The 25780-nt window shown below is 41.3% G+C and overlaps 1 protein-coding gene across 1 annotated transcript; it reads right to left on the bottom strand.

Annotated features, from left to right (window-relative positions):
- Positions 1-4919: 4919 nt before the first annotated feature.
- LOC120528155 (gastrula zinc finger protein XlCGF57.1-like) lies at positions 4920-24612 on the bottom strand. The gene is made up of 3 exons (XM_039752224.1): positions 24353-24612; positions 10962-11480; positions 4920-6358 (listed from the first exon to the last, which is right to left on the bottom strand). Exons 2-3 carry the CDS (start codon positions 11353-11355, stop codon positions 5049-5051), a joined length of 1704 nt encoding a protein of 567 aa, XP_039608158.1. The 5' UTR covers positions 11356-11480; positions 24353-24612; the 3' UTR covers positions 4920-5048.
- Positions 24613-25780: the final 1168 nt, after the last annotated feature.

The raw sequence follows: 25780 nt of genomic DNA, 5'->3' as shown, positions 1-25780 counted from the left end.
ATTTTTTACCTTGTCAAGTTACTTTACCTCTCTTATACAACAGAACCCACCACGTGGTGGCATTCTTGAAGATTGGAGTAGTTAGGAGAGTTGTGTTTCAATCCTTCCATTTCTATTTCTTTTTTTTTTTTGCACCCACCAAGGGTTTCTCCATTGTGAATTGTCATTGTGGCCATTAAGACTCCTGCGGTCTGAGAAACGATTGTGAGAAGTGTTTACCACACTCAGTGCAACAGTGAGGCCTCTTTTGACTGTGGTTTCTTAAGTGTCAATTGAAATGACTTCAATGTGGGAATCTTTTACCAAATTCAAATTTAACTTTATTATCCTATGTAGGGAAACTTATTTGGTTTGCTCATTAACAATAAGGTTACATTGACATATAGCTTTTATTAAGACACAAGGGTGGAGTATAAGAAACCCCATAAATCTGAAAAACAACATGCATGAATATAATAAACAGAAATACTAAAAAGCTTTACATCTAACTGCAGAGCTGCACTTACGAATCTGCCATGTCAGGGTATTCCAGTTGCCTGTTCTTATTAATTGCTGAAGGTACAACTGATCTCTCATATTAAGAAGTTTTTATTCAACGTTGTAAGAATCTGACTGGGTGTCAAGGAAATTTACAATGTAGTGTGAGAGGGCGGCACGGTGGCGCAGCGGGTAGCACTGCTGCCTCGCAGTTTGGAGACCCGGGTTCACTTCCCGGGTCCTCCCTGCATGGAGTTTGCATGTTGTCTGTGTGGGTTTCCTCCCACAGTCCAAAGACATGCAGGTTAGGTGCATTGGTGATCCTAAATTGTCCTGTGTGTGTAAGCTGGCACCCAGCCCGGGGTTGGTTTCCTGCCTTGCACCCTATGTTTGCTGGGATTGGCTCCAGCAGATCCCTGTAGTTAGGATATAGCAGGTTGCATAATGGATGGATGTACTGTGGGTGTGTGTGGGATTGCGGAGAACTCGATGGGGCTTACATAAGCCTGTGGCTTTGACTTTTGTGTTCCACCCAACGACCCGACTTGCTGCTTTAATCAGATGCTGCAGTTTGACTTGTCCTGGGCACTCACGCTGCTGAAGATGCAGATTAAGCCAAAAGAAAGAATGTTCAGCAGAACAGATACAGTTGTGTTTGAAAGTTTGTGAACCCTTTAGAATTTCTATATTTCTGCATAAATATGACCTAAAACATCATCAGATTTTCAGTCAAGTCCTAAAAGTAGATAAAGAGAAACCAGTTAAACAAATGAGACACAAATATTATACTTGGTCATTTATTTATTGAGGAAAATGTTCGAATATTACATATTTGTGAGTGGCAAAAGTATGTGAACCTCTAGGATGATCAGTTAGCTTGAAGGTGAGGTGTCCGGTGTTTTCAATCAATGAGATGCCAGTCAGGTGTGAGTGGGCACCCTGTGGTATTTAAAGAACAGGATCTATCAAAGTCTGCTCTTCACAACACATGTTTGTGGAAGTGTACCATGGCACCAACAAAGGAGATTTCTGAGGACCTCAGATAAAGAGTCGTTGATGCTCATCAGGCTGTTAAAGGTTACAAAACCATCTCTAAAGAGTTTGGACTCCACCAATCCACAGTCAGACAGATTGTGTACAAATGGAGGAGATTCAAGACCATTGTTACCCTCCCCAGGAGTGGTCGACCAACAAAGATCACTCCAAGAGCAAGGCACACGTGTAATAGTCGGCGAGGTCACAAAGGACCCCAGGGTAACTTCTAAGTAACTGAAGTCCTCTCTCACGTTGGCTAATGTTCATGTTCATGAGTCCACCATCAGGAGAACACTGAACAACAATGGTGTGCATGGCAGGGTTGCAAGGAGAAAGCCACTGCTCTCCAAAAAGAACATTGCTGCTCGTCTGCAGTTTACTGAAGATCACATGGACAAACCAGAAGGCTATTGGAAGAATGTTCTGTAGACGAATGAGACCAAAATAGAACTTTTTGGTTTAACTGAAAAGCGTTATGTTTGGAGAAAGGAAAACACTGCATTCCAGCATCAGAACCTTATCCCATCTGTGAAACATGGTGGTGGTCGTATCAGGGTTTGGGCCTGTTTTGCTGCATCTGAGCCAGGACGGCTTGCCTTCATTGGTGGAACAATGAATTCTGAATTATATCAGAGAATTCTAAAGGAAAATGTCAGGACATCTGTCCATGAACTGAGTCTCAAGAGAAGGTGGGTCATGCAGCAAGACAACGACCCAAAGCACACAAGTCGTTCTACCAAAGAATGGTTAAAGAAGAATAAAGTGAATGTTCTGGAATGGCCAAGTCAAAGTCCTGACCTTAATCTGATCAAAATGTCGTGGAAGGACCTGAAGTGAGCAGTTCATGTGAGGAAACCCACCAACATCCCAGAGATGAAGCTGTTCTGTACGGAGGAATGGGCTCAAATTCCTCCAAACCAGTGTGCAGGAATGATCAGAAGTTACCGGAAACGTTTAGTTGTAGTTATTGGGGGGGTCACACCAGATACTGAAAGCAAAGGTTCACATACTATTGTCACTCACAAATATGTAATATTCGATCATTTTCCTCAATAAATAAATGACCAAGTATAATATTTTTGTCTCATTTGTTTAACTGGTTTCTCTTTATCTACTTTTAGGACTTGAGTGAAAATCTGATGATGTTTTAGGTCATATTTATGTAGAAATATAGAAAATTCTAAAGAGTTCACAAACTTTCAAGCACAACTGTAAGTAAAACCTATGGAGTATGTGGCTGTGCTAAAGTCATTCAATTTACCCAAGATGGCCTTTTTATAATTAATACTGGACCTAAAGCACTTTCATTGAATTGTTAACTGGTTATCAACTTCCCCTCTCTAAGTGTTTGTAGATCGCCATTTACAGCATTTCCATATGGGGCACCCCTGTCTTTATTTTCCTAAAAATGACTGTCTTTATAGTTTTCTTTGCATGTACAGAAAGGAAAATTCTAGAGCACTATTTGGTGAAGTCTTCGACATGTCTTTTCAAAAAGAAATTGACTGAACAGAGCATCAGGTCAGGTTGGGGGAGCATGCACTGGCACAGCGCTGTGCCGTACCTACCACATGATGAAACGGCTCGAGTCCCTGGTTGGCAACCCCCTAGGCAGACTGTGGTCCAGTCCCACCCTCCAGAAATGACCCTCTATCTGCTGCAGCCAGGTGTTATGTGGCTGTCCACCTTTGGCATGGTCATCAACAATGAGGGTCCTGCGAACCGGATCACCCTCGGGTAATCACGCCACATGGCCGTAGTGCTGTAACTGATGCTCCCTCGCAATGCAGGTCTCTTTGAGCAACACAAAGTCAAACCAGCGGGACGCAAGGATTCTCCGAAGAGACACAAGGAGTCCAGTCTTCATCTCAGGTCACTGGATAGCATCCATGTCTTGCAAACAGGGGGCACCAGGACTCTAAAGACTTCATCCTTTTGCAGAGATATCAGGAGCGCCACACACCCCTTTCCAGTGACCTCATGACACCCCATGCTCTGCTAATCCGTCTACTGACTTCATAGGAAGAGTCACCAGACATGAATGTCACTGCCACGGTAAGTAAACCTCTCAATGATGAGGTCGACACTTTCTCTGCAGACAGACACACTGCTGGTGGCTGTGCCCAAGAGGTCATTAAAGGCCTGGCTCTTGGTTTTTATAACAAGCCCAGCCCTTCATACTCCTCACTCAGACTTTCGAGAGCCTCCATTGAAGATCACAGCATCCTCAGCAAAGTCAAGATCAGTGAATCGCTCTTTACCAACAGATACCCCACTGCCACTGAACCCTACGACCCTGCCCAACACCCAGTCCAGTCCATTGAACAGAGTAGGAGCAAAAACACACCGCTGATGATCCCCAGAATCAACTGGGAAAGACGCAGTGGGTCTGCCTCCACTCTGCACAGCACTCACAATACCAGTGCACAGGCCAGCCATGACATCCAGCAACCTTGAGAGTGGCCTTTATTTTCTGCTTTATTTGCTATTGTAACCGTATTTTCTCTCACTCAATGGCTAAAATGATTGAAACAGGCACTTTCTTTTTTTAATAACTAGGCTTAGAAGGTTTTTCAACTCTGGGGTGTCTTCAAGGTATATTACCGGGATATATTTTAATTCTTATATTGGGGATGATTGTGTACTTACAGAAACTGGTATACTCAAAAAGGACTGTTGCTGCATCAATGGTCCCATTTCCAACCATCAGAATGTCCCAATCCCTGCAATTAAAACCACAAAGAAGCATTTCTTTCGATTAATTTCTGCCTTCTTTGCTTTGATCTGTCGCAGCCTTGGCTGGTAGATTGGCATAAGTTGTTTTATATTATGGTTAGAGTTCTCCAGACCAGGGAATGCCTACGCTTGATAAGCATTGTTTACATTGCCATAGCAACAAACAAGGCGGCCACTATTTCTCATAGGACACAAAACATACATACAAAAAAAAAGCTTACAAAGACAAAAGTCTCCAATAATTAGATAAAATGCATCTGGCGATTGTTCCTTGGCCAGATAAAGAAGATGCTGAGTGGTCCGCAGACAGGACAATGTAAACAATAAAAAACCTGATCGGATGGATTTCTCTTGGCAAAAAAAAAAAATATGCTCTAAGATTAATACCTAAAAGTTTAACGTCCTTTTTACATACCCGGGGTTTTGTTGTGTGGTGAATTGGGTTGCAGTATATAAAGGGACTCTCCACCACCTTTATGCTTACTCAAGGAGTTCAGGTCCTGGTCCATCGTCACTATAGTGAATCCTGCGAGTCGAGGTCTGCTTCCATTAGCCAGAACTCCGAAAGGCAAATGAAACAGGACTGGCAAAGCTCAGTTCAATCACTAGAAGTGGTTGTGTGAAAGGTTTCCCCTAACCCCCCCCCCACCCCCATGGCCACAACCCTCCATTATTGCCACAGTGTCCAAAGGGAATCCTGATGACAGAAACCACATTTAGAGCAACAGTAAGTTTTTTCATCAACATGAAGTTTTGAATTATTGCAAAGCCTGCCGTTACAGGAGAATCATCTGGTTCATTCATGACTGCAGATCACTGTGACGCTTTATGTGTTTCTGAAGACTGCTGTTACGGGAAAATCTCTTGCCACATTCAAAGCAGCCATATCGCTTCTCTCCAGTATGAATTTGTTTATGTTGGCGAAGAGCACTACTGTCTGAAAACTGTTTGCCACATTCGGGGCAGCAATATGGCTTCTCTCCTGTATGAATTCTCATGTGGCTTTGAAGGTGGCTACTTGTGGTAAACTGTTTGCCACATTCAGTACAGTCATATGGATTATCTCCAGTATGAAGTCTTATATGGCTTTGAAGATTGCTTTTTTTAATGAATCTTTTTCCACATTCAGCACAGCCGTAGGGCTTTTCTCCAGTGTGGATGCTTGTATGTCTTTGGAGATTACGACTATCGGTAAATCGTTTGCCACATTCAGTGCAGCAATATGGTTTTTCTCCAGTATGAATTCTTATGTGTGCCTGAAGCCAGCTGTTATAGAGGAATCGTTTACCACATTCAGAACAGCAATATGGCTTTTCTTCAGTATGAACTCTTGTGTGACTTTGAAGATGAGTATTGCTGGTGAATGTTTTTCCACATTCAGAACAGCCATAGGGCTTTTCTCCAGGGTGGATTCTTTTATGTTTTTCAAGCTTGTAACTGTCAGAAAATCGTTTACCACATTCGGAACAGCAATGAGGCTTTTCTCCAGTATGAGTTCTCATGTGTGCCTGAAGCCAGCTGTTATAGAAGAATCTCTTGCCACACTCAGAACAGCAATATGGCTTTTCTTCAGTATGAATTCTTGTGTGGCTCTGAAGATGGGCACTGCTGGGGAATCGTTTTCCACATTCAGCACAGCTATAGGGCTTCTCTCCAGCATGGATTATTTTGTGTCTTTGGAGCTTATAACTGTCAAAGAATCGTTTGCCACATTCAGAGCAGCAATGAGATTTTTCCCCAGTATGAATTCTCATGTGCCGTTGAAGACAGCTACTGACAGTGAACTGTTTGCCACATTCAGAACAGCAATGTGGCTTTGGTCTTATGCGAACTGGCTTGACAGCTTTACAGTTAGACTTGTTTATAAAAGTTTGTCCGCACTCTCGTCCAGCATACAAAGTTTCTTGAACTGTGTTATTCCCTTGTTGTTGGTCAGTACTGATGACTTCTTGCGCAGGAAGAAAACTGCACTGCCAAGAGGTTGCCGTCAAATGATCTGATCCTCTTGTAGATTTCTTCATCCTCTCTTTGTCCTGGTTGTGTTGCAGCTTACACTGAAGAGAGGTCTGCGTAAACGAGGATGGGGAGAAGCTGACATTCTCCTGTGAATCTGCAAGGATAAAAACAGCTTTATTAAATGTTCTAAAATAATATAATCTGTAATGCAAGAAAGGTGGCACTCTTCTTGGTGTTTCAGCATCACCCCTCAGTTCCATTTGTAGGGTATTCCTAGAACAGTGCTTATGAAATTATGAATTAGCTGGGAAGTCTTGCTTAAATAAACATTTTGTGCAAATTAATGTTCAATCTGCTCCACAGATCCAAACTATTTACTGTGACCTCAAGACGGGTTTGTAGCAATCCATGATTATATGTGCAATCTTAATATTTAAGCAGCCCCAACCATCAATAATTGAGATTAAACTATCAGGGCTCAAAAAACATGGAGGAGATTGAGTATCTGTGACTTTAAGTGAGAATCTAATGGGATGCATGATGTATCATGGGTACAGCTTGGAAAAGTCAAGACTTTTATTTGTCATAAAATAGACAACTATGTAACACAGACAATGTTAGTCTTATCAGCAGTTGCTTAACAAATAGCGCTTGAACTAAAATAACACATAAAGGAAATTCAGCTACTATTAAGAAAGTGAGAGAGGCTGAACGGCAATCTATAGCAGATTGATGCCCGAGTTTATTACAGTTCTGAATTGGTGCTTTAAATAATTAACCTCCTTAGCATTACACCCAAGCATCACTCGGGCTGTAAAAACAATGCAAAAAGCATTAGTCCTAAGCATCACTCGGAACACTGCATAGACACGTCTCACGTAAGCGTTAGATCCGAGGATTACTCGGGCTGTAAAAGTGCCAACAGCATTCGTGCCGAACGTTGTACTGGTGTAAGAGACAGGCCCGAAGTGTTACCCGGACAATGGTGCAGACGGGTCTTCTCCTAGCCTCATAATGGAGTCTCGTAAGAAACGTTTTTCAGCAGCTCAGGTGCTGCACGCTCTTGATGGTGACATGAGTGGTGATGAGGAGGTGAATCTGTCTTTAGGCAGTGGAGTTGAAATCAAAAGCGATTCTGGTAAATCTGAAAGCAACGCTCGTGTCAATTGCACTTGTACAGTGTGCTGTTCAAAAGCTGATCGGTCTGGAAAGAAAATCTGCAAGGAATCGAGCTACTACTGTCCCAAATGTGACGTGTATACTTTAAGATTCACCAAATAAATGACATACTTTGACCGTATATATGGTATTAGCATTACTTTTATTAATAATAATAATAATTCTTTACATGTATATATTATTATTATAATTTGTATCATTATTATTCTAAGAGCCATTTGCTAGTTATTTAAGCTATATTAAACGCTTGCCTAAATATTATTGTATAGTCTATGGCAGGTTCTTATAACCCCACAAGTTGAATTGAGTTGGTATATTCTAACTATGTCTAGCCACTCTGACCATAGCTTTGTCTCAGTTAGTGACCTGCCTTGCCGTGTGTAAGGCATGGAGGGCACACAGTTTTAAACCATACCCAATAGTATGTAATGCAATGAGCTCTATTGAACGTGCAGTGCCATACATTAGAACGTACTGAATACGAAATAAAGCATCTTTAAATATAGAATAACAGAGGTGTGACAAGAAAAGATACGTTTATAGAAGAAACACCTTTTCTTTTTTTTTTGGCCCTTTGTTCTACATGTGTAACAACCTTTTTTCTTTATTCTTGTGTGGACTGTTTGCTTTGCATCTTCACTAAATCTTTTAAAACAAACTTTTGGACTGAGAGATTTCTTTCGGTACGCGTCTGACCCATGCTCGATCCTGCCTTATGCACCCACAGTGACAATTATGCTTTCTACACTTCTCACTTTATAGTGTTTTGCACGTTTTACAGTAGAGAGATGAGAATTAATAAATATGTAATTTTTTTCAAGCCAAAAAAAAAAGCAACACAAAAACATGTAACGCTAAGGAGGCTACACGTTGATGGAATAATTTGGGTTCCTTGGAATTTTTCAGTTTGGTTGTACATGAAGTAGAGTTCCTAATGCCATAGTGTAAGAATGTCAGCCTACAAATACTTAAACCAATTACGTATTCCATACCAATGCGACAAGTGAAAACTGCAATCAAGAACCTACTTCAGAATTACTAGAGTACTCTTTAATATGGAGACACACGTTGTGCTCTTAGCAACCAAAAAGCAAGCTGCAGCTTCTGCCACTGGTGTGGTGCCTCACTGTCACTCCTGCCGATTAGCTTACCCTCACTGTCACTCCTGCCGATTAGCTTACCTTCATCAGAATGTCTAATTACACATCACAACTAAACATTCACATCAGAGTCGTTTAACGGGACTAACTCGTGCTCTGCGAGCCGGCCAGTGCCGTTATTCACACATGACTGCAGCCCTTCTGTGCTGGTGACATTTCTCATTGGGTTTGCTAGTCCCGGAAGGGTACATTGTTTTTTCACATGGGGTGAGCCATTTCTACAACGGCCCCTGGAGCAATTTTCAGGTTAAGGGACTTGGGAAACCTACAGAACATCATCTGGAACAACATGGATGATCCCAGAAGGTCTTGACCTCTGCCATCGTTCTTGTACACTACATGACGGTGAACATCCGAGCGCTAACTAATAATTCTAAACCTCCTTGTTTAATTACGATATAGCAATGGAGACAAATGACCTAATCATTTAAATGTGACATATCACTAATTCTTGTCATTTTCAAAGGACAGTACAGCTTTTAATGTTTTACCATTTTGTAATAAACATTTCAGAGTAATTTGAACTAAGAATGCAGTAACAAGAAATATCCTGTTAATGACAAAAAAAAAAAGAGTGGCAACGAATGATGTTAAATGTTGTATATTACTCATTTTGGCAATCTATATATATAATTCACTAAGTCCAAGGCAAGCAAGACGTTCACAAGACAGAGCCCCGCCCACCAACAATTCACTAAGCGGCTGACCATGGCACGCAAGACAGACCATGGGATACGCACGACAGAGCCCCGCCCACCAACAATTCGAACGAGACCGAAAGCATTTACCAAGAATGTTTTTATTAATCAAGAATATATAATTCACTAAGCAGCCGACCATGGCACGCTAGACTGACCATGTGATACACACGACAGAGCCCTGCCCACCATCAATTTGAGCGAGAGCAAAAGCATTTGCCAAGAATGTTTTCATTAATCAAGACACACACACACACACACAGGCGCGTGTGAGAGAGAGAGACACACACACACAGGCACGTGAGAGAAAGAAAGATACACACACACACAGGCACGCGAGAGAAAGAGAGAGAGAGAGAGAGACACACAGGCACGTGAGAGAAAGAGAGAGATAGAGAGAGAGAGAGAGAGAGACACATAGGCACGTGAGACAGAGACTTGAGACGTTGATAATTATGCGGCGTATGCTATGCCACAGGTTGGCTAGTATTCTATAGTTTACTTATAATGTTTAACCATTGTATAATATTTAACCATTGCATAGTATGCAATGATGTTAAATGTTGTATATTACTCATTTTGGCAATCTATATATATAATTCACTAAGTCCAAGGCAAGCAAGACGTTCACAAGACAGAGCCCCGCCCACCAACAATTCACTAAGCAGCTGACCATGGCACGCTAGACTGACCATGTGATACACACGACAGAGCCCTGCCCACCATCAATTTGAGCGAGAGCAAAAGCATTTGCCAAGAATGTTTTCATTAATCAAGACACACACACAGGCACGTGAGAAAAAGAAAGATACACACACACACACACACAGGCACGCGAGACAGAGAGAGACACACACACACAGGCACGCGAGAGAGACACACACACACACAGGCACGTGAGACAGAGACTTGAGACGTTGATAATTATGCGGCGTATGCTATGCCGCAGGTTAGTGTAACTCTGGATTGAATTGCCAGTATTTGAGGATATTATGGGATGTTACCTATCTAGTTGAGTAATAGGTGCACACTGAATTCTGTGGATGTGTATTATATAATAATCAGCGTAAGGTCAGTGATGTGTTTTACAAATCCACTTTAACAGTAAATGTTCGTCTGAGATGCGAGTCGGGGCAAGACCACCACAGACACATTCCCAAATAAATCGGAGTGACACTGGGCACATTGTTACATTGTTACAAAGGTCTGTGGACCAGAACAAATCCAGCAGATTTAGCAGCATGGATGGAATGAGTTTAGGATGTTTTATTTTGTTCCCTAAATACAACTGATAAAATATAAATAAATAAAAAAATAAATTAATTAATTTAATAATACATACATACAATTATTTCATTAAACAGTTTAAAAGACATCATCAGAGATGTTTCGGGTCTCAGACACCCTCACTCAGGTGACCCCAGCTAGGGCTGAATTTTATTATTTCATTAAATATAATATTGGTGATCTTTTATTGCTAAAAATCAAAGCATTTTATTTGGGCAAAATCATGTGCTGGAAAATTTCCGTGTTTTTTTGGAGATCACACTGCCCTTTACATTTGATGACGTGTTAAGTCAGCTGTTGTTAGTCATCATCTTGTCTCTACCTGTGCATCTCACTCTCATTTTCACCTACAAAAAAAAGTCACACCTAACAGAGGTAGAACTTCTAGCTGTCCTCCGTTTCCCCTTCTTTAACAATGAATCACATTACTTACTTGTTCTCACACTCCTAGATGGCTTCTGCTCTTCTTCCTCTCTCCAAATTTTTTCAGTAATTTTCTTCTCTTCAAACTCCAACTCAGATTTCAGCTCCATAAAATTGTGCTGACCCGCATTAGTGGCCCGGGAATGAGACTCTTCACAGATACCTTGCCCGAAAAGATTCCCAGCTTCAGACTTTTGCAGTTCAAGACTAGCCGAGAAGTCTTCAGAATCCTCAACTTTAATTTCATTTATCAACTCCTTGCACTCCTCCTCTTTAAAGAATGAAATGCTTCCCTCACAATCCTCTGACTTTACGTAACAGTCCTCGACTGGACCCCAGTCACAGTCCTCTTGCTTAATGTGTACCAGTCTGTCACCCATGTCTTCATCATTGGATGAGGCCATGCTCCGTGGAAAACTCTTCTCACCCCTTTAAAGATTCCCTTCTGACACGGATAGCCCCAGTTGGGAGGCCATCAGATACCTACCTGCATGGCCAGGTAAACTTGGAATGAGGTTCCTTTTTTTATCTGTCAAAACAAAGGTCACAAATTACTTAATAAAATTTGCAACAACAACTTCACCACAATTCAGGTGGTTAACCTCAAAAACTAAGGCTTTTCTTAAAGAGAACCCTCTATATTAACCTAAAAAGACCCCAGCAGATTTGGAGTGAAAACTGAGGTCATTCAATGGAATGCCTCCAAAAATCTTCCAGTGGGGCTGTTGCTGTATTTTTTAATCAAAAAATGAACGATATTAGAAATACTATAGTACATCCCCCCCAATATTGATCCTCTTAAACCCCAGTACTCCATTTTAAGCAAATTAAATTCTTTCACCAGGATAGATTTACCTGATAGGTATAAAATACTTTCTCAACCGAGACCCTTCACCTACCTCCTTGACCCAATACCAACAAGTTTTTTCAAAAAAGTATCCAGCGTGCTAATTGATAGTATTCTTGGCATAGTAAACTCATCATTAGATACGGGGGTCTTCCCAGACTGTCGTAAGGTTAAATCCCTGCTCAAGAAAAATAATCTCGACTCCTCTGATTTTGAAACTTTTAGACCCATTTCTAACCTGCCTTTCTTAAGTAAAATCCTAAAAAAGGCAGTCATTATGCAGCTAAATGATCACTTGAATAAACCTGCTATTCTTGATAAGTTTCAGTTGGGATTTAGAGAAAATCACAGTACAGAAGCTGCACTCGTTACAGTAGTCAATGACTTGCGGGTAAATGCAGACAGAGGTTGTGTATCTGTTCTCATCCTCTTAGATCTGAGTGCGGCATTTGATACCATTGGTCACAAGATTCTTAGAAATCACCTTAGTCAAAAAGTGGCAGGGTCTTAAATTGGTTTGAGTCCTACCTGGCAGGTAGAAATTTTTTGTTAGTTGTGGTAATTATACTTAAAGACCCCTGATATTCTATATTGTGTTCTCTCCTGGTCCGCTGCTCTTTTCGATCTCCATGCTCCCATCAGGTCAGATTATCTCGGGGCATAACGTGAGCTACCACAGCTCCGCTGACGACACACAACTGTGTTTATCAATAGCGCCTGATGACCCCGACTCTCTTAGTTCACTGACACAATGTCTTACTTGTATTTCTGAATGGATGAGTTGTAATTTTCTCAAAATAATTATGGAGGAAACAGAAATTTTAGTGATTGGCAAAAATGAATGTAATGAGGTTGTTAGAAATTCCTGATTTATTTATAGATTCATGAGGATTAAAAGTCAAGACAGAGGTAAAGAATTTAGGGGTAACTATTGACTCTGACCTGAATTTTAAAATCACATATTAATCAGATTACCAGGACAGCATTTTTTTTCCACATAAGAAATATAACAAAAGTTAGATCCCTTAAAACTTTGCAAGATGCTAAATAATTAGGTCACACTTTTGTTTTCAGTTGACTAGATTACTGTAATGCACTCCTCTCAGGACCACCCAAAAAAAAAAAAAAGACATCAATCGATTACAATGAGTGCAGAATGGAGCTGCCAGAATCTTCACCAGGAAAAGAAAATCCGAGCACATCACCCCAGTCTTAGCGTCACTACATTGGTTACCGGTGCCATTTACAACTGACTTTAAAAAACTGCTTATGGTTTACAAAGCCTTCAATAATCTCAGATTGTGGAATGCCTGTCACCTGACCCTCAAAAATCGTAACCTTAGATCTTCAAATGAGTGTCTGCTTAGAATCCAAGAGCTAAACTTAAAAGAAATGGTTAGGCGGGTGGCCTTCTGCTGTTGGGCACCTAAAATCTGGAATAGCTGACCCGATAGAAATTTGCCAGGCTAATACGGTGGAGCACTTTAACAAACTGAGAAAAACTCATTCGTTTAAAAGGACTTTCTCAGAGATTTGTTTTAGTGTAACCCTGATATTCTGTATGTGCATTGAATTATCATTTTCTTCATGGCTCTGCAATCCGTACTAACCCCTACTTTTCCTCCTGTTCTTTTTCCAGTTTTCTGTGATGCTGATCTGCAGCCCCACCACCTGATCAAAGTGCCGTGATGTCCCTAAATTGATGGATTAAAGGTCAGAAGTCCACTTGACCATCATCATAAAGTTCTTCCATTAGAAACCTGAATACAATGATGACTAAGTGAGACATTTTATGTCAGGTAGAATGCCTAGTAGCGGCTGGGTGGTCCCGTGGCCTTGGAACCCCGGCAGATTGGGTTTTTTTTTTCTCCTGCCCTCTGGAGTTTTCTTTTGTTTCTTTTTTCTGTCCAACTCGGGGTCATATGACCTTACCTTTATTCTATGTTAATTATTATTGCCTAATTTTACTGTCAAGCACTTTGAGCTACATCATTTACATGAAAATGTGCTACAGAAATACTCATGTATTTAATTGCAGGGCAAAGTCCAACTGATGAAGACAAAGTCAAGAAAGGGAAAGGAGAAAAGATTTAAAATGCCTAGTTTTTAATCATTTTAAACTGTTTTTTTTTTTTGCTTTGCGCCCTCACCCAATGGGGGGGAACAAAAGTTTTAGAGTCGTCAAAGATTTCAATCTCCCATTTTCGAAGGATCTTGATGTCAACATTGATATCTCAATGATGCCTGTGTGTCACTGAGGACGGTCCTAGAGCTAAAACGGCTGGATGGAAAAATACCAAACTCTGAACTTCGGCCTGTTATGAGATGATGATGTGCTGATTAGTTTATGAGCCAAACAGTGCAAGAGAAAGAGGAACACGAGAGGAACACTTAAATACCGTTAATCTGCAATTAATTAGGAATTCCTCTCGTCAATTGCTATCATAATGACATATTTTATGATCAGAAAGGTAAATAATTATGGAAATGTTACACAATAGTTCAGGTAACTTGGTTCCAAAAACACAAAGCGGACTGACGCTCATGTCCAAATTTTTTTACCTTACAATATGTGTCAAAGCTGGCCCAAATGCAACTGGGTAACATTCAAAGATGAATTGGACCTAAACTGAGGCCACCATTTTAAAGAGAACCCTTTGCATGTGACATATTGATATTCCAAACCTCAGTGGTGGAAACCTGGTGGCGGAATGGGGAAGTACATGAGAATATACAGAGGAAGAGTATGGCAAAGAAGAAGAGGGACAGTCAGAGAGATGCAGAAAGTAGACAAGAGTACAAGGAGATAAGGCGCAAGGTGAAGAGCGAGGTGGCGAAGGCTAAAGAAAAGGCGTATGATGAGTTGGAGGGAGGGAGAAAAGGACAGGTGGGCTACAGAGAGAGACCGAGCTGGGAAAGATGTGTTGCAGGTTAGGGTGATAGAGGAAAAGATTGAAACATACTCACAAGTGAGAAGAGTGTGATAAGCAGATGGAAAGAGTACGTTGAGAGGCTGATGAATGAAGAGAATGAGAGAGAGAAGAGGTTGGATGATGTGGAGATAGTGAATTAGGAAGTGCAACGGATTAGCAAGGAGGAAGTAAGGACAGCGATGAAGAGGAAGAAGAATGAGAAGGTCGTTGGTCCAGATGACATACCTGTGGAAGCATGGAGGTGTTTAGGAGAGATGGCAAAGGAGTTTGTAACCAGATTGTTTAATGGAATCTTGGAAAGTGAGAGGATGCCTGAGGAGTGGAGAAGAAGTGTACTGGTGCCGATATTTAAGAATAAGGGGGATGTGCAGGACTGCAGTAACTATAGGGGGATAAAACTGATGAGCCACAGCATGAAGTTATGGGAAAGAGTAGTGGAAGCTCAGTTAAGAAGGGAGGTGATGATTAGTGAGCAGCAGGATGGTTTCATGCCAAGAAAGAGCACCACAGATGTGATGTTTGCTCTGAGGATGTTGATGGAGAAGTAGAGAGAAGATCAGAGAAGGAGTTGCATTGTGTCTTTGTGGACCTGGAGAAAGCATATGACAGGGTGACAAGAGAGGAGCTGTGGTATTGTATGAGGAAGTCGGGAGTGGCAGAGAAGTACGTAAGAGTTGTACAGGATATGTACGAGGGAAGTGTGACTGCGGTGAGGTCTGCGGTAGGAGTGACGGAGGTGGGATTACATCAGGGATCGGCTCTGAGCCCTTTCTTATTGTCAATGGTGATGGACAGGTTGACAGACAAGATTAGACAGGAGTCCCTGTGGACTGTGAGGTTTGCTGATGGCATTGTGATCTGTAGCGAGAGTATGGGGCAGGTCGAGGAGACCCTGGAGAGGTGGAGATATGCAGTAGACAGGAAAATGAAGGTCATTAGGACCACCAAGACAGAACACATGTGTGTAAATGAGAGGGAGGTCAGTGGAATGGTGAGGATGAAGAGAGTAGAGTTGATGAAGGTGGAGTTTAAATACTTGGTATCAACAGTACAGAGTAATGGGGATTGTGGAAAAGAGGTGAAGAAGAGAGTGCAGGCTGGGTGGAGCGGGTGGAGAAGAGAGTCAGGAGTGATTTGTGACAGTCGGGTATCAGCAAGAGTGAAAGGGAAGGTCTACAGGACGGTAGTGAGACCAGCTATGTTATATGGGCTGGAGACGGTGGCACTGACCAGAAAGCAGGAGACAGAGCTGGAGGTGGCAGAGTTAAAGATGTTAAGATTTGCATCGTGTGTGATGAGGATGGACAGGATTAGAAATGAGGACATTAGAGGGGAGACAAAGTCAGAGAGGCGAGATTGTGTTGGTTTGGACATGTGCAAAGGAAAGATGCTGGGTATACTGGGAGAAGGAAGTTAGGGATTGAGCTGCCAGGCAAGAGGAACAGAGGAAGGCCTAAGAGAAGGTTTATGGATGTGGTGAGAGAGAACATGCAGGTGATGGGTATAACAGAACATGATGATGAGGAGAGGAAGAGATGGAAGAAGATGATCCACTATGGTGACCCCTAATGGCAGCAGCCAAAAGAAGAAGACTGTATTTATTCATTTGTTTCTTAGAGCTGATTATTTCAAAAAGAGGACCACGGCAGAGCACTTCAGGGAGTGAAATTGGCCTATCATTTCATCACCCACCTTACAGCTACTGTAGGAAGGTAAGCGTGTGGTGATTGGCCTGTTTTTGCTTATCGGGTCTGACTTGTTACACAGATACAGCAGAATTGTTTATTTATGAAAAATTGAAAATTTTATTTTATTAATTGCTAATTGAACACACGGCATTGGCAGTTGGTCTTGCTCTTGGCCAATTGTAAACGGTTGCTCTCACCTCTTTTTGTTCAGTGTCCTTCTTCCTCTGTGTTTCATTATGAAGATCTGGGCCCATATTTATCAGGCATCTCAGAATGAGAAAGCGATCCTAACTGGCTCAAAAATCTCAGCAAATGTGGGCCCACCTTTAGGATTTGAATTAAAAATAATAATCATAATAATTTTTTTAATTTATATAACGGTTTTCTCATTACTCAACGTGATTTACATAGTGAGTGGGGAGCCACTTCAACCACCACTAATGTGCAGTACCCACCTGGATGAGGAGACAGCAGCCATTTTGTGCCAGTGTGCTCACCACACATCAGCTATTAGGTAGTGAAGTGGGTAAAAGAGATGGCCAATTACAGACAGGGGGTGATTATTAAATATATTCTATCATTTTTCCCCAATTTAGGAAATGACTCCTAACTTAACCGGGATTTAGGAGAGCTAGGGAGCTGTTGCAACTCATTAAGAGCTGCCAGTAGATGCCGTTCAGGCAGATTCCGCGAAAGGCAGAATGTTCTGGAATTGATGAACCACAATGAACTTGTTTCAACCAAGACGGAATAACATTTGTAACAAATTGTGTATGTTATGTGATCCCTCCATCCACATGGAGAAGCAATGGGCTGTCAGCCGAAATGAAAGGGTTGGTAGCATTAGGTGCAAGATGCAGCTTTGCAAAAAGCAATGACTTGGGTATGTCATGACCAACGTTTTCTTGAATTCTGCACCACGTTCAGATAGTTCACCACCAAAACCAACGCTTGCTGTTGAGACAGCATCTCCACAAATTACTGTGAGAACCAGCGATTCCAGAAAATACTATTCCATGCAGGCACTGTAACCAGAATTAAAAAATAGTAATGTGATAATTGAGATTTGTGAGCCTAATGCAAGTGATGTGGGGCCAGTTCACCAGGCAGGGATCTTGGCTGATTAAAGCAGGCCTGGCCCATCACTTTCAGGCAGACGCTGTGTGTACAGAGATAGGGGAAACAAAAGATGCTATTTGGGTGATGGAAGAGCACAGTCTGTATATAAAATAATCTCAGATGGCAGTAACCCATTCCTGGCAAGTTTCATAAAAATGCAAAATGTGTGAGTATTTATAATAGTGAGGGACCATCTAGAAGACACAAGCTGTTTGCACTCCATAAAAGTGGACTTACAATCATCAGCAATCCCCATTGAACGATGAGTGTCCTGCTCCAATGGCTACTCATCAACCTGGACATGTATGAATAAACGATTAGACTACATTGTATGTTGGGAGTGAAAGCAGCATTTTAAAGCAAGATTCCATGGAGGAAATAATAATACGAGAGAAGCATAATACGAAAGGTATCTATATGCATATCTCTCTCTCTACAGAGCATCCGGAAAGTATTCCCAGTGCATCACTTTTTCCACGTTTTGTTATGTTACAGCCTTATTCCAAAATGGATTAAATTCATTTTTTTCCTCAGAATTCTACACACAACACCCCATAATGACAAGGTGAAGAAAGTTTACTTGAGGTTTTTACAAATTTATTGAAAATAAAAACACTGAGAAATCCCATGTCCATAAGTATTCCCAGCCTTTGCTCAATACTTTGTCGATGCCCCTTTAGCAGCAATTCCAGCCTCAAGTCTTTTTGAATATGATGCCACAAGCTTGGCACACCTATCCTTGGCCAGTTTGGCCCATTCCTCTTTGCAGCACCTCTCAAGCTCCATCAGGTTGGATGGGAAGCGTCGATGCACAGCCATTTTAAGATCTCTCCAGAGATGTTCAATCGGATTCAAGTCTGGGCCACTCAAGATCATTCACAGAGTTGTCCTGAAGCCACTCCTTTGATATCTTGGCTGTGTGCTTAGGGTCATTGTCCTGCTGAAAGATGAACCGTCGCCCCAGTCTGAGGTCAAGAGCGCTCTGGAGCAGGTTTTCATCCAGGATGTCTCTGTCCATTGCTGCAGTCATCTTTCTCTTTATCCTGACTAGTCTCCCAGTTCCTGCCCCCCCACAGCATGACGCTGCCACCACCACGGTTCACTGTAGGGATGGTATTGGCCTGGTGATGAGCGGTGCCTGGTTTCCTCCAAACGTGGACGCCTGGCATTCACACCAAAGAGTTTAATCTTTGTCTCATCAGACCAGAGAATTTTGTTTTTCATGGTCTGAGAGTCCTTCAGGTGCCTTTTGGCAAACTCCAGGTGGGCTGCAATGTGCCTTTTACTAAGGAGTGGCTTCCGTCTGGCCACTCTACTATACAGGCCTGGTTGGTGGATTGCTGCAGAGATGGTTGTCCTTCTAAAAGGTTCTCCTCTCTCCATAGAGAACCTCTGGAGCTCTGATAGAGTGACCATCGGGTTCTTGGTCACCTCCCTGACTAAGGTCCTTCTTCTCTGATCGCTCAGTTTAGATGGCCGGCCAGCTCTAGGAAGAGTCCTGGTGGTTTGAACTTCTTCCACTTACAGATGATGGAGGCCACTGTGCTCATTGGGACCTTCAAAGCAGCAGACATTTTTCTGTTACCTTCCCCAGATTTGTGCCTCCAGACAATCCTGTCAGAGGTCTACAGACAATTCCTTTGACTTCATGCTTGGTTTGTGCTCTGACATGAACTGTCAACTGTGGGACCTTCTATAGACAGGTGTGTGCCTTTCCAAATCATGTCACATCAACTGAATTGACCACAGGTGGACTCCAATGAAGCTGCAGAAACATCTCAAGGATGATCAGGGAAAACAGGATGGACCTGAGCTCAATTTGGAGCTTCATGGCAAAGGCTGTGAATACTTATGTACATGTGCTTTCTCAATTTTTTAATTGTTAATAAATTTGCAAAAATCTCAAGTAAACTTTTCTCACGTTGTTATTATGGGGTGTTGTGTGTAGAATTCAGAGGAAAAAATTGAATTTAATCCATTTTGGAATAAGGCTGTAACAACAAAATGTGGAAAAAGTGATGTGCTGTGAATGTGTATATATATATATATATATATATATATATATATATATATATATATATATATATCTCTATAGAAAAGAACTGAAACTCTCATACTGACATTTAAGTATTTTGACATTCTTTGATATCCTTCTACTGTGAAACATTCTGACCTGTCATTGTTTACACATGTCTTGAACAACTATTATCATATTTTCTATTATCTATATCTATTATTTATTTATTATATTATATATTTATTGACTCTATGTATCTAGATTGCAAATACTACACATTGCATCAATGTTCATATTGCTTACTACACGTCAATATTGCTGCTACTTCTTTGTCTTTTCTTGTTTGTGTTTAAATTTTATTTTTAATTTATTATTTGCACTTCATGTTGTTACACTGTGGACCCTGAGCTTCGAAATTTTGCCTATCTGTATACTTGTATATGGTTGAAATAACAAAGTTCGCTTTAACTTTGACATCTATATATCTCTATATCTATGGGGTGGCCCAGATCTAATTATGTAATTTTCATTACGCTATAACTTATTAAGTTTATTACATAGAAAATCACTGATGACATGAAGAATCGTCTTCGCGCCGATAAATCAAAGTCATCCAGACTATCTGGATCTGCATAATTAGATCTGGACCACTCTGTATATCTATATATTGTGAAGACTGGCCTCGACCACGAATAGACACCAACACAGCTATGTCCAAAACACACTCTTTTATTTTGTTTCCTCCTTCCAGTACAACACAATGCACAAATCACTCAGTCCTTATTATTTTCTTCTCCTGCCGCCTCCACTCCTCTATCGTCAAGCTCCGTCACTCTACCTCCCAATTCTGGCTCCCAGAATGGAGTGAGGTGGCCGTTTTTATACAGTACCCAGATGTGCTCCAGGTGCTTCCTGACGAGCTTCCTGCAGCACTTCCAGGTGTGAACCCACAGCCATGTCCAGTGCTGATGCTCTGCCAGGCCTTTACTGCCCGCTGTCTTCATGTGCTGCTTGTTTGTTGGACTTTCTGCCATCAGTTTTGTCTTCAGTAAGTGAACTGCATGTCCAGTGGGGTTGAGGTCAGTTAGTTGACACCCAGCGTCAAAGCAGTGCTACTGTTCCAGTGTGGCTTGCTTTTCTTTTTTTAGATCCACACCCCTGCCGCGGCTTTATAAATACACCGAAACTAACCTCATATTGTTTATTAGTGTAATGCATCTGATTGTAATTAACTTGTAACAATATAATGGTCCAGGGAACAGCCATAGTATTCCAAATACCATAACTGCTTTAGTGTTGTTACTCTCACTGTACCTTCTTCTTCTTCTTCTTTCAGCTGCTCCCTTTAAGGGTTGCCACAGCGGATCATTTTTTTCCATATTACTCTCGCTGCACCACTCAGAGTATTTATATCACTGTATCTGAGTGTGAATCACAGCAGCAGCTGATCGGAAAGAGAATTATCGGTATACAGCATCAAGCACACGCTGCCTCAGCCATGCTTCTCACACGACAAACGTTTCAGAGCCTTTCCTGTACGGACCTCGCGGTTCACAAACAGTTTAATTCCAAGAACTTTAAATGCACTCAATCAATTGCTCCTTGTAGAACGGTTAGTACTTATAAGTACAATCACCCCACTGTAAACTTGCACTACAGTTATAATATTACACTTTATAAAGCGCATATTTACATATGATGATATTTTTAAGATGAAATGCAGCAAAATATGTTTATTACATTATACAGATAAAATGTGAACTTCATTTAAATAATTTATATTGTTAATAATTAAACATGTGAGGACACTGTGCCGCAGCGTTAGCAAGTTCGCGGATTGTTCCTGCCTCGCGCTGTATTCTTGCTGGTACTGATGCAGCACTGGAAAGATAGATGGATAGAATAATTAAACATGTACTACGAAGATATTTCAATGTTCCTTAAAAGTTTTAAAGAATCGGCGTTCAAAGCTTACAGATGGCTTAATGTCTCTTCCAGAGATGATTGTGTGGCGATTGGGTATTTGGAGAAAGAAAAGTAAGGACAGGAATTGGAGGTTAGTATGTTTGAAAGAGACAGGACTGCTGCAATAAATAATTTCATTGAAGGTCGCGCAGCAAACATCTTGTGTGAGACATGAACAATCACTGTGCCATCGTGTTCCCATGTTTAATAACTCCTATCAAAATGAAAATGATGTCACGTATACATCTCAGTATTTTAATTATGCAGACAGCTGTAATATCATGAATGTCATGGACTCTGTGTCCAGCTGGAGGAAGGGAGACGGTTTAAGAAGCAAGTAGTGATTCACACACACAGAGCACATAGAAGATCAAATACAAAACAAAGCATTTAACGTGCTACTTTAATTACGATGTGATTTGAGAAACTGGTTAATTAAACAATTTTAAGATGAAGTTTATGATGTTCTACTTTAATGACAAAATAAACTATGTGATTAAAGTGGAAATTTTGAGATTAAAGTTGATATTTCGTGCTTTTTTTCCCCACTGTGTGCCTATTTTTTTTCTCTGTATCCTAATAAGCTTTCATATGACACTCACACAGTGGGCTACAACTCGCCTTTTCACAGCAACTTTGATATCTGACAACTTCTTTTTTATTTCGGGCACTGTGCGACTTTGTGAACTTGAGCTTTTGAGTTTCTCCGACACGCTATGTCAGTCGATCAACTTCCTTTTCTTGTTTATACCAACAAATAGTAGGTTTTTCCAATGCCTCCACTTGGTATTCGCTGAAATTTCTTCCATCTTCCCTCGTACTATTGCTATTGTTTTTTCACAGAAGGCAGAGCTTAAGGGCTATTTATATTGATTTGCATATTCAAAGAGGCGTAATTCTGGGAGGAGTTGGGGAGGGACAGCAGGCGCGTGCACGTGTGTTGCTTTCATGCTGACTGGGATTTATGCACCTAAAATCTGGAATAGCCTGCCAATAGGAATTCACCAGGCTGATACAGTAGAGCACTTTAAAACACTGCTGAAAACACATTACTTTAACATGGCCTTTTTATAACTTCATTTTAATCTTAATTTAACTTAATCCTGATACTCTATATGTTCAATTTTCTCAAAATAACTATTCATGGTGGCTCCAAAATCGGTACTGACCCCTACTCTCTTTTCTGTTTCTGTTTCTCAAAGCTTCATGATGCTCCAACAATGATGGACGGATTAAAAGGCAGAAGTCTACGTGACCATCTTCATCAAGCCCTTCCGTGAGAACCCTAAATCCAAAGAGGACTGTTTCATTTATGTTAGGTAGAATGCCCAGAGGGGACTGGGCGGTCTACTGGTCTGGAATCCCTACAGATTTTATTTTTTCTCCAGCCATCTGGAGTTTTTTTGTTTTTTCTGTCCCCCCTGGCCATTGAACCTTACTCTTAATGTTAATGTCAATGTTAATTAATGTTGATTTATTTTGTTTTATAATTGTGTCTTTCATTTTTCTATTCTTTAATATGTAAAGCACTTTGAGCTACTGTTTGTATAAAAATGTGCTATATAAATAAATGTTGTTGTTGTTGTTGTTATGCAGCGGAAGAACGTGGAAGTTGGCATTCGCACAGATTAATGCATCTGGATTTTTTTTGTGCGTATGAACATTTCCACTTTTGTCCTTACGCAATGTTATAGTGTGAATTCTACACACAACGTTATACATGAGGCCCCTGGTGTTTCTTCTGTCTCTCTGATGGGTTTGTTTCCTTCCTCTGCCTAATGATGGCCTCTTTTCACCTGCATGGACAGCTCTTTGGATCTCATATTGAGAGTTCACAGTGACGGCTTCCAAATGCAAGTTCAACAGTTGGACTCAACTGCAGACCTTCTACCTGCTTAATAAAATAATGAGGGACCTGCTGACACTTGGCTATGGAGCAGCTGGTCAGTCCAAATACTTTTGAGCCCCTGGAAATGGGGGGTGGGCTATGCAGACAATTGGCTGTCATTCCTACATGGTAAACTCTTTAAATTAAAGCTGAAAGCCTACACATCAATTACATCTTGATTGCTTCATTTCAAATCCATTGTGGCGGTGTAAAGAGACAGAATTATGAAAATTACGTCATTGCCCAAGGGGGTGGAGCATAGTTGCCTATACGTCCCTAATGTTAATGTCCCCTTTGGGTGCCTAATCTTAAAAACGTAAATCCGATTTGCGTCAAGATAACAGAAAAGTAGTCAGTGGCCTCCGTTTAGTACACAAGTACCCATTGTCTAAACACTTATTGACCTGACTGTATATACAGGTGGAAGCATGCGCAGCTATTCTACTGTATAAAGAACTCAATTCCAGGGTGCAAGCGCCCCCTGCTGGAGACAGGGGTGCACAAAATTCAGAACCAAAAGATAAGAGAGAGCAAAGTGAACAAAGCAGGAGGGCGAATCTAAAGAGAAGTCAGGGACCGAAGGAGATCAAAACCGAAACGAAACCTAGCGCTAGGTAGGCCGGCTTGAAGATAACCTAACTACACTAGAATTAAATATCTGAAGGAAGTTACATACAATTCAACATAAAATTCCCGTCTTGGAATCTCGGAATTCTAATAACGGGACAAGAAAGAGCGAGCGGGTTACACAGCAGCCTGCGTAAACGGGAGAGTTGAGGCGTGCGGCATTCCAACGACACTCTTACTGCTTTTCTCTCGAATTCCTCGCCCACAAACTGCCGATGCATTTTCGTATCCCCGACATCCCTGCCCAAATCCTAGTCCACTGTGTTCCCACTCGTCTCCCACTCGGTACTCCTACGCACGATCCTCGTGTTACTCACAGTGAGTCCTCCTCTTCCACGTCGCTCTTTTTTTTCTCTACTTCTGCTCCATTTTGCCCCTGAATTTGTAGACACGCGCCTCGAACTGCAACCGAAGCCGAGCCTTCCGCAAGAGAAATCGTGCAAAGCGAAACAAAACGAGTCATCAACGAGCGACTAGGCGGAAAGAAGGCGTTCATTCGAGGAACTGGTGGTAAACACTGCCATCTAATGGACGGGGTGGAGTATGTTTTATAAACCTGGTTGGTTTGCATGTTTAGAAAGGGCTGCTTTATTCGTTATTTGTTAAAAAGAAAAGCTGTTTAATTCCGTAAGAAGTTAAATGTTCTTTCTTTCTTTCTTCTTCTTCTTGTAATAAAAAGTCTATCAAAATGACTCCTTTAATTGGCTAACTAAAAAGATTATAATATGCAAGTTTTCGAGGCAACTCGGCCCCCTTTTTTTAATCTTCTTCTTTTAATCTTCTACAGGAAACACACGCATCAGCCTCTGGCTTTAATTTCTGGAAAAATCAGTGTGGAGACGACATGCAGAAAGTCTTTCTTAAGGGGGAAATGATTTAGCAGTTAGTGTGTGTGTGTTTAAAGAGAAGATATTATAAAGTAAATTTAATGTGAATACCACCCTCACAGTAACGTCCTGTGGCTGCATTACTTAACAGACAAATTGCTTCACTTAAACTACAAAACAAAAGCCCGAACGTCTGCACTAAGAGCTCTGAAAAAAAGTATTGAGCAGTTCTACCAAGATGTCCTCAAATACGAGTCGGCAATGGATGTCTTACAGCACAGTAGCCTTTTCCAGGAAAGCCAATAAAACGGGCACTCGATGCAGCGCAGCTTTTCTCTGCTCATTAAAAAAAATTGGGCCCATATTATGTAGTACACAAATGCTTTTTCTTTGTTGTTAATTTTTATTTTCATCATGGGTAAAATGCCGTGCTGATACTAACGGGTCTACTGTCCAGTGTAAATGTCTTGTATACAGTAATTAAATATTTTTTATAGTTCTGTCAAGCGTTGTAAGCACACAACTGAGCAGCGAGCGGAAGCAGAGAGCGGAGCGGCGGCGTCTCCCACAGGCACGTAGCCCTTTGAAAGCACACGAGCAAGTTCACCTGAGATAAAGCCGGCAGCTGACCAGTAGAAATAACCGGCAGTGAGAAATTAAAGTCGATCGCTTAGCGGGTGGTGGAAACTTAAAAGCGACGGTGATTCAGCTCAACACGGAAAGCGCAGAAGCACCTATAAAAACGGCAAAGATGACTTCAACATTTAATGTAAGTTCTATCTGCTCTCTGCCCATCGAGGGCACGTTTATATGTTGTGTGTCCTGCAGTATGTACAGCTCAGGTTTTCCGGCCGACAGTGCAGATAGCTTCACCTGCCAAAAATGTTTAGTTAATTTAGAGTTGGTCGGGAAAATACG

The sequence above is a fragment of the Polypterus senegalus genome, chromosome 4, assembly GCF_016835505.1.
Source record: "Polypterus senegalus isolate Bchr_013 chromosome 4, ASM1683550v1, whole genome shotgun sequence".
Taxonomy (NCBI): Eukaryota; Metazoa; Chordata; class Cladistia; order Polypteriformes; family Polypteridae; genus Polypterus; species Polypterus senegalus.
The sequence above is the reverse complement of the archived record's forward strand: the minus strand, read 5'-3'. Positions and strand labels throughout refer to the sequence as shown.